Source organism: Natrix helvetica, assembly GCF_964273705.1.
Source record: "Natrix helvetica genome assembly, chromosome: 2".
Classification (NCBI taxonomy): Eukaryota; Metazoa; Chordata; class Lepidosauria; order Squamata; family Natricidae; genus Natrix; species Natrix helvetica.
In genome coordinates, this window is record NC_138552.1 from 109,674,236 (window position 1) to 109,683,805 (window position 9,570).

Consider the following 9,570-nt stretch of genomic DNA (forward strand, 5'->3'; position numbering starts at 1 on the left):
TGAGGCTGCTTATAGTTATAGAGAGTGACTCTCTTCTTCATTATGTTTAAAATCACAAGGGACGAAATGTCAGATGATGGCTTTTCATAAAAGACAGCAAATTTGATTTAAATTGTTTGCAAATTCTACTTTTAGTAAACCTTCACTAGCCTTCTGGGATGAGAACACAGACTTTAGGTCCCTCCTAAAATTGACATGGCCAGTGTTCAACTTTTTCATTTCTGTCTTATTAATGGATGAAAATGGACTGAACACAGGTCAAAGAGCAAAACCAATCAAACTACGTGCCATTAAAACCAGGAGAAAAAGCCAAGCTTTCTTTCCCTTCTTTTTCTACATTCAGCCTCAACTTCTCTTTGCCCTCCCCACCAGGTTTTCATTCGCATCTGCAATGCACCATTGCCTAATAATAGTCTTACTGCAACAGTCTCTCCATCCCACTTTGCACAAGCCTAGCAAGCAGAGGGCATCCAGCACACCGTTTCCTGGACTGACCTCATCACTCGCATCTTCTCCCCCCAAAAAGGGGGGCAACCAAACCAATTCCCAACTGAACCAAAGCAACTGAAAGAACAACAATCAACCAGCATAGCTCTCTTCTCCAGGCAACAAAGTGTGATTTCCTGAAGACATCCTACTCTCAGCAGAAAGAGAAACCAGTAGATGATCTCAAAACTAATGTCCAACCCTTGCATTCTATGACTATCTGGCTTTTATATTAAATTCTGCAAATAAGGACATTCTTCTTGCCTAGAAGAATGTCCCTGATTTAATCTATTAGGAATAGTACCAGATTTCTGAAGATTAGTTTTGGTCCACAAGAGCCACATTAAATGGCCCCCTGACAGCCCATAACTAGAGTGAGCCTGCTCCTATCTCTTGTATATTTCCTCTTTGCATGGATGTATAAATGTGTGCAAGAATCTCATTGTTGTATTGATTCAATTAAAGAGACAGAAAATCTCAAAAATGCAGCATGAGAACAATGTATCCCATCCTGACTTCAGCATTTGATATTTGCCCTATACACTCAGTTCTCCCACAATGGAGCCAGAAAAGAGGATCACCATTTCAAAGCATATTTATAATGCAGTCTTAAATTTGTTGACTAATTTCGGAAAACTTTTCAGCATTGTTATATTCTATGTGAGGTAAAAAGATGCCAAGAATTGCAAATAGAGTCTCATTGCCATAATAAAACTACAATTCCCAAGTTTTGGAGAAATGGGCACACAAGTTAAGCAGGTAAAAAATCAAAGCCAATTTATAACGTAAATAGTTAAATTCGGTCACAATTTAGTAAAATTCAGAATTCTGTTGGCTAGAGTTGTTTGTGAATATTACCTGGTTTTGGCTTCTTCTTATTCAAACAAACCAGGGAACATCATCCTAGGACTTGTTTTAGCGTCACCAAATCACAATCTCTGGCTTGTTGCTGTACGGCAAGCTAGAATCAAAACATGTTTTGAATACTGACTTTGCCTTGTTAGGAGATCTGGAAGCAAATGTTCTCTCAATTTGCAACCACATCAATTAATTAGCTCTCATCAAGTCGAATTTAGGAACTATTGCATCCTCACATCTCACTGCAGAGATCCCAGTTTAGATGCAATACTGTCCTAAACAAGCTTTTGTGGTTTGTTTAATGCTTCCAAATAGCAGGAAGAGCCATTGGGAATAAGGCTCTTGGTCACTGTGGCGTTGCTATATCTAAAGTAAACCTCAAAAAGGCAGTAAACTTTATTCTAAGATCAAATAAATTAGAAGTATTACATATGAAAAGGAGGGCAAATTAGGAGGTCAAATAAGCGTGCCCTAGCATAATTTAAGGTTAGCGAGAATTTGCAATCCTTTTTAAAAGAATTTGCAATCCTTTTTAAAATCCCTTCCAACTTCAGGACTGTGTTTTCTGCAGACATCAACTCTGCACAGTCATCTCATGTCTCCACTTAGCACTTCCAATTGTCAAAACTGAAATATTAATCAATATACATTTGGAATCTCAAACTCCAACTCATTCCCTGATTTCTGCAAATGAACTCAGTTTTTCTCTTGATTGTTACTTAAGGCAGGGAAGCAAATTCTAGTTGTTTTCTTTGTTGTCTAGACTGGTGGCGCTTGTATGCTCACATATGCGCATACATGCCAAATCTGGATACTGAAGGAAAGGGCTGAACAAAGCTAGATTGCAGAAAGATCTCCATCACAGTTTTAGTTATCCTAAAGGCAGCCTTTTCTGTCTAGCTGTCTCCAGGCAGGTGGGGTCAAAGAGAATCATGGGAGCTGTAGGAAAAGGCATACAATATACTACCAAAACTGTAGCTTAGGAAAAGGCATACAAAATATTCTCTAGGTGTTGTTGCAGCATCTTTCACCCCTTGCCATGTCATCTGAAAGTTGTGATTCAGCTGCATCTACAGAACCACAGCATTCCTGTTTCTAATTTAGAGGATTGCGGTACTGCAGAAATGATTTATAAGGACAGCTTTAGAAATCTGATGCAGAAACACAGAGTGAAACAATTGTTTATTTCTCCTCCAACTTGTGCAACGATTTATCCAAGCCTCAATAAAAGAGCTACAGACCCAATTTTCTGGGCAAAATACATTGTCTAATAAAATGACCTTAACTTCACTTCATGTAGAAATGTAGTCACATAAATGAAATAAATCAAACAGTATCATATATATGCAAACCCACGTTGAATCTGAATTCCTACTCACCCAACTGAGTTGGGGGATTCTATTCTTATTGAACATTTTCAACAGCTATTTTCAACGAGATTCAAAGAAGGAGGTTTTAGAGTGATAAAATATTCCTTAATCCAATAATTCCTCTTCAGACTAGGCAAAAATAGTGTCAGGCTACAGTTTAGATTAGAGGTATCAATTAGTATAAGATGAATTGACAATATTTGTCCCTACAAATATGGAACTGAATTGAAGAAGCTTCCTGGATGAGAAGCGAAATGTTTCGAAGGAAAAATGAAGCCCAGTTGCCTTTTGAAAAAAGCATCTTTGGGATATTTGTCCCTACAGTTTAATCTCACATTGGAAATATTTATATAATACTAATATCACTATTTAATTTAAATATAATACTCTAAACTATTTCCCAGAAACATTTATTGCATTTTTTAAAGTTTAAATCATCATCTACTACTGTACTGATTTTGCTGCTTCAGATCCCAATATATCATTGGTCAACCCTGTTTCCACATATCAAGACGTTTATAGGTTTTGTACGTTAGTTTGTAGGTTAACTACAAAATAATAATGCACAAAAATGAACTCCTATGAGTGAAATTACAAAGTAGAAAATGGCATTGGTGACTGGTCCTCATCTGCTCACTCATTGGAAAAGACCCTGATGTTGGGAAAGATGGAAGGCAAAAGAAGAAGGGGACAACAAAGAATGAGATGGTTATACAATGCCAACGAGGTAATGAACATGAATTTGGACATATTCCAGGAGACAGTGGAGAACAGGGAGGCCTGGCATGTTGTGCTCCATGGAGTCACAAAGAGTTGGACATGACTTAGTGAGTGAACAACAAGAGCTTCAACTGCTCCCTACCTCTCACTTACAAGCCCCATGGAGAAGGATTCCACGTAACAGTTTTAAGAGCAGAAATATGATTCATGGTTCTTGCATATATGTTTGAACTTTGAACTCTAAAGTTTTCACTGGGATCGATTTGTAAAGTTCTAGTTTGTGGAACCCAGAAACGTGGTATCGATGAAGTGTCCTAGATTTTTTTAATAGGGCCTCTGGAAAGTGATTCAGCAGAGGGACTTGCTTCCATCTGAGCAAAGCAGTTAACTGTACCCAAACACTGCCAAGAATGATCATCTCTTTTCCTCTCACTTAACTTGTTGAGAAAGGCAATATATGGATGGGAGAAGTGAAATTTCATTACTGTCTTGAAAGAGCAATGAATCATGAAACACAAGATAATGATAGCAATCACATTGAAATTAGTTGCAGGTATTTTGCTAATTTGTGTAAAAGCATACATATAGTGACAGATCATAATCTTGGTCTTTTAATCCAGGACTGGCCAGGAATACCTGAATATAGGACAGCCAGCCACAAATGTAGGACAGCCAGCCAAAAGGAGGCTGGTGCAGAAAGCTGACTCACCGTTTGTTTATTTATTGACATAAACATGGTTAAAGTACAAGCATCATGTTTATAACAGAAACTAAGTATAACTGGTTTTATTCAGATCCAGTGAATTTTAAGAATAATTGCATAGGATTTAGCCACTTTTCTGGGAACATTGGAATATTATTTAGTAAGAAATGCACAATTGCCTGTTCAGGATCAAGCTGAGTTGTTTAGCTCCAACCTTCAGGTGAGAGACAATTCCAAAGCGCTTGTGGGACTGATCCAATTTCAGTATCTCAGCCTGTGCATAAGCAGTTTTGATGGACAATAATACTGGATCTCCTAGTCAATGCCATTGAAGTAGGGGGTCTAGGCCTGCCAGCAAGAACATTCAGCTGTAGAAGAGCATGAGAACAAAGCAAAATATTTGAGAATGGTAAGAAAACCTCAATGAAGTAGAGGTCTGCTACATCAACTCTCTGCAAATAAAAATCTAAGGTTCTTTGCTTGATCCACTCCAAACTGCTCTAAACCCAGCATTGATACAGATAGGGTGGTAAGACAGATCTGACATAATCTGATTCTTCCCTAGGAAAGTGAGTTTATCAGTACAAGATGAGCCAAGGACTCTCTTCCAGTACTTTAACAGAATAGGCTTCCAATGAAACATTGAAAGTCTAACCAAAGGAGGGTGTTCTTTTTTAGACTGAGCAGGAAGCAATGAGGATAGATCTCGGAAATGTACAGTAGATTGAACTGCTTATCCACAGCAGTATCATTATGCTTACAGACAGCACTGTGTGCCATACCGCAGAGGGCATAATATTTCGGCTTTGAGTAATTTGATTGGCGAAGGAAGAAAAGCCCACAAACAGCAAATGAGATCATTTTATACTTTCCTGAAAGTGGACGATATCTCAGCTGACATCAGCATTGGGATTCTTTTTTTCGTCAACTTTGCCAGTTCAGTTATATAGACAAATATCTAAGACTCTGAAATCTGGCTAGCTTTCAACACTTACAAATCGGCTCTGTCTCCATTTCTTCATATTTAATGCTTCTGAAAAAAATTAATATTGCCAGAATCTCATATCTATTGGATATAGCTGCAGAATGCAAACCACTTTCTACTCCCTGATGGGCAATGTCTCCGTCTGATGTGCATAACCAGCTTCACACACTGGTTTTGTTGAATAAATAGTTTGCATATTATGCAAAGCCAAAAATGATGATTTAAAGACAACAATGGTTGGGATCATATTTATACTTTAACCATAAAAAAACCCATGTGACTTAGTGCTCTATATGAATTTACTGTGTTAAATTCCTTTGGCCAACAGACCTTACTTGACCAGTTTTGTAAGCCAGCGAGATTCAAGGCTGACCAAAGATTTGAACCTGACACTTCTTATCAGTGTCTAATAAGCGAAGACTGACTTCAGTATATTTAAATATCCATGTACATTGCAAGCCCCGTATACCTCCTTTTTTCTTCTGTTTCAGACTGATATTCTTTTTAAAATACAATGCATAATGTTTTGTTTTACTAGATTGTGGGATGCTCCGTTCCCAAGCGTTTTGGTGGGGAAAGGGGTACTAATCAAAAGAAAAAGAACAAAAGTCACTGATAAATCTAGATTTGAAGAAGAGCTAAGTTGAAATGGCTGCATGAAAAAAAAATATTTAAGGAAAAAAATAACTTAGCAGAGGAAAGCTGAGATGGGCTTGACCCAAAAAGGAAGGTCCTTTTGCTTGGACCATCCACTGCCTCTAATGGCACATACTTCTGATAGAAGGAGAAACTCTGCAGAGGGAATCTAGATAACTGTAATAACTGAACACATTTCTGAGGATGAACTTCTCTAAAAGAGCTCTCTGCCTTCACCCTTTAGCCCAAAGTGAACCTGCCATATATTCGACTTTACTTGTTCTTAAGTTATTTTGAAGTCACTAACTAGCCTACCATTTCAGAAGTGACTGGTGTAGAATGGAATTTAATGTTTGCCTTTCAGGGGCTTATTTATTGAAAATCTCCTCCTGGCTGTTTTCTACTTGTGGGGTAAAGACATATTTGTAGCCTGTAAAGAATGTTAGGCTTCAGCAAGTCCTACCTTGCAGAAGCTGTTTTCAGCTGAACCAAAGAAAAACTCAAGAGGACTCACTAACATCCAGCTGATTTGTTCAAATGTATCTCTTGTCATAAATTCCCTGTCTAAATGTAGGTGGCAAGTTCCTCAAACTAAGAATTCAGCCATCGCTAATATAAATAAATCGAAGCAGTGCACGTCTCCTGCGTGCTACATGTGCTGACAGTAGGATATAAATAATACAGTACTCCTGTAACAGTAATATTGCATACCGAGATCTTGCCGAGAGTTGAATTTCTGCACCTTCCTCTCCCTTCTCCCCTCAGCTGGCATCTGCCAGTGGCAAAGATGTGACTGAGACCGGAGAATAGTTTAGGTAGGAACTGATAACAGGGGAGCACCACACAATCCTGGCTTTGTGGTGTCTCATCAAGAAAAATGAAGAAGAAATGGAGAAAGCACAAGTGGAGAGGACTTAAAAGCAAAGCAAAAGAGGCTGACTCTTTTTTTCTTATGGGTTTTTTTTTTTTGTTGTTCTAAGAAAGAACAAGCCCAGGAGAGGCTGTGCAACTGTTTTTCTCCTCTCTGAAAGAGACCAATGGGCTCAAGAGGAGAAGTGATGCTACATTCCCCTCTTCCAATGAAAAGTCTCCAAAAGCTTAGATTTTGCCCTAAAATAGCATCATACCAAACAAGTTTATATGAGGGCCCTAAGGAAACAAACTGTTCTCTCCCCTGTTTTTTTTTTTTTAATTTTAAAGCTAGGATATGCATTTGGAGAGGGTTCACAGAGAAGGAAGTGCCTCCAATGCCGGCAGGGATCACTATGGGGACAGAAGGCTTCCCAAAGAAGCCTTCAAAACTTTCACAGGTTCCCAGACCACAGCCAGCCCCTCTCTTGCCTCTTCACCTCACCTGCGCTTGTATTCATCCCGTTCCCTCTTCACCTTGGCCAGGACATTGTAGAGAGCCCGGATTTCAGGGGTGATGGTGTCTATCTGCACCCCAACGCCATCCGGGTGCATCCAGGAGACCCCAGGCCCCTGAACTAGGGTAGTCTCTAGGCCTGGCCCCAGACGGCGAGCCTGGGAGAACGACCAGATGGTCCCGGGCAGGAAGCGGGAGGATGCGGAGAAAGCGCTGCTGGGCAAGGAGGGAGACTGGCAAGAAGTGGGGGTGAGCGGTGCTCCCGGGTGGTGGCAGCTGGGGGAAATCAGCACCCTCGACGTGCTGCTGCCCAGTCCCAGCGGCCGGCTGCCGCTGCTAACCCCGCTGGTGAGGGAGAGTCCCAGCGGGCGGATGGGGCTGATGAAGCCGGTCTGGACGGCTTGGTCCCGGCGCTGCAGGCTGCCCCGACGGGCTCCCCCTTCCTCCAGGGCCTGCTGCAGCTGCTTTTCCAGCTGCCGGTTGCGGCGCTCCAACTCGTGCACCTTGGCCAGGAAGCATCGGAAGCGGAGGTTGAGGGTCTTCAGCACGTTGATGTTGGAGCCCAGGTCGTTGCGGAGGGCCATGGCGGCGGGCGGCGCCGGGAAGGAAGACCCGGCGGCGAGGGAAGCCGGCGGGGCCAGTTCCCCGTCGAGCGAGTCGCCCTGGGGCTCTTGGGGAAGGAAGAGGAGGCCCGGCAGCTTCTGGCGCTGGCGCTGCTCGGGCCCCACGGCTCCCAAGCCCTGCTGCTCCTGCTGCAGGAGGAAGAGGTTTGGGCCGAATAACGGGTTCATGGCTTCGCCAGCCGTCCCGCAGCTGCGACAGGGAAGGGGGAAGCGGCCGCTGGGCGGAGAGGCGCAGCCCGAGCAGCCAATCCCCGCCGCCCTCCGCGGAAGAGGGGCGGGAAGGAGCCCCGAGCTGCGGAGGGAGGGATGCGGCGCTGGACAAGAGAGGACGGTGCGGCGTCCTGCGGGAGGAGGGATGCGCGCCCACGGACGGCGGAGTGAGGCGAGCGCACCATGGTCCGCCGACGCCGACGGCCTGGGCCGGCTCTGGGGCAGCGGCTGCGGTTGTCACAGAGGATCCGGGTTGCAGCTTCTCCCGCTAAGCGGCGGGGAATAAATTGCTCGACCCGTCAGACAAAGCAGGAGGATCCGGCTGGTGTTTTTTTTTCCTTTTCTTTAATGCCCGCCGTCCTTTTGCATCATCCCTATCAGCTCCCACCGGAGCTATTGGGGATCAGAAGGCTTGGCAGCGTAGACCCCTAAATAGCGACCAAGGGTGCTGAAGGGACGTGCTGATCCCATCCAAAACCAACCGACCAACCCCTGCAGAAGCCTTTGCCAACGGCGGATGGGCAGAGTTTCATTTACACGTTGAAAAACAGAAAGCACACAATGGAACAGATGACTCCCTTGTAATATTAGCTTCAGAATCTTTTGAAATCGGTAACCCAGCATTTCAGAGGTGAAGGAATGAAAAGAAAGCTGCTTAATGGTTGCCTTTCAGGGGCTTCTTTCTTTACTGAAAATCTGCTCCTTCCTGGCTGTTTTCCACTGGTGTGGTGAAGACATTTTGTAGCTTGAAAAGGAAGTTAGGCTTCAGCAAGTCCTGCCTGCAAAAGCTGTTTTCAACTCAACAAAAGAAAAAGTCAGGGGACTCACTAAACATTCGGCTGATTATCATTCCCTGCAGCTGAATCTTGCTCTCCAAATAAGAGTATGAGATTTGGCATGAAAATCACAGCAGCATCAGCAGGCATTAAGAGCTGCAATTGTGATGGCTCACTTTGGGCAGAGACAGCGGTGAGTAGCTTGGATGGTGATTTAATATATAAAAATCCTAAGGACACCTGAGAATGTGCAGAGAGCAGGTTTCTGTCCAAACATTTTAACTTGTTCCCGGATTATCTGAACCTGGGGGGTGAACAGTGGAATATACATTTGGAAGGAACACTAATTTGCTCAGTGTAGAGTAATTCCGTGACAAAAGATCCCAAAAGAGATCTACTAAATGAAAAAAAAAATTTTTTTTGCCCATTTTTATTCCATGTTATTGACAAGCATGTTGATCATTACAGAATTCAACCAAACATTCTTAAATGTCCAAAATAAATTGCTTTCCTTAAAAGGAATTGAAAGACCATCATGATCTGGAACAAAAGGAGGCCCTGTAATATTTACCTCCTCGTTACCCAGATGGCTTCCTGCCTTCTTTCCAGCTCCTCAGTTCACATTCATTTTGTATTCTGGAATTCACACAACATTCTGTGGTTTCAGCAGTTAAAGCGTATGCTGAGTCTTCATTGACTACTTTGAAGGGGAACAGCCTCCTTGGACGCTCAAATGCACTCCAGCTTACCAAATACCTGGTTCCATTTTAAAAGATTGATCCAAAAACATTGTCACTCAAATTCTACAGCCTCGTAGCAATATAAATTTGCTAGGTT

The 9,570-nt window shown here is 42.7% G+C and overlaps 1 protein-coding gene across 2 annotated transcripts in view; it reads right to left on the minus strand.

Moving 5' to 3' along the window:
• The window catches only part of IFFO1 (intermediate filament family orphan 1), a 28,367-nt gene extending 20,395 nt beyond the window's left edge, over nt 1–7,972 (minus strand). For both annotated transcript variants that reach the window (XM_081941724.1, XM_081941723.1), the window contains exon 1: nt 7,113–7,972. In XM_081941724.1, the coding sequence (XP_081797850.1) occupies nt 7,113–7,915 (803 nt within the window). In that variant the 5' untranslated portion in view covers nt 7,916–7,972. The remainder of the gene's footprint in view (nt 1–7,112) is intronic.
• Nucleotides 7,973–9,570: the final 1,598 nt, after the last annotated feature.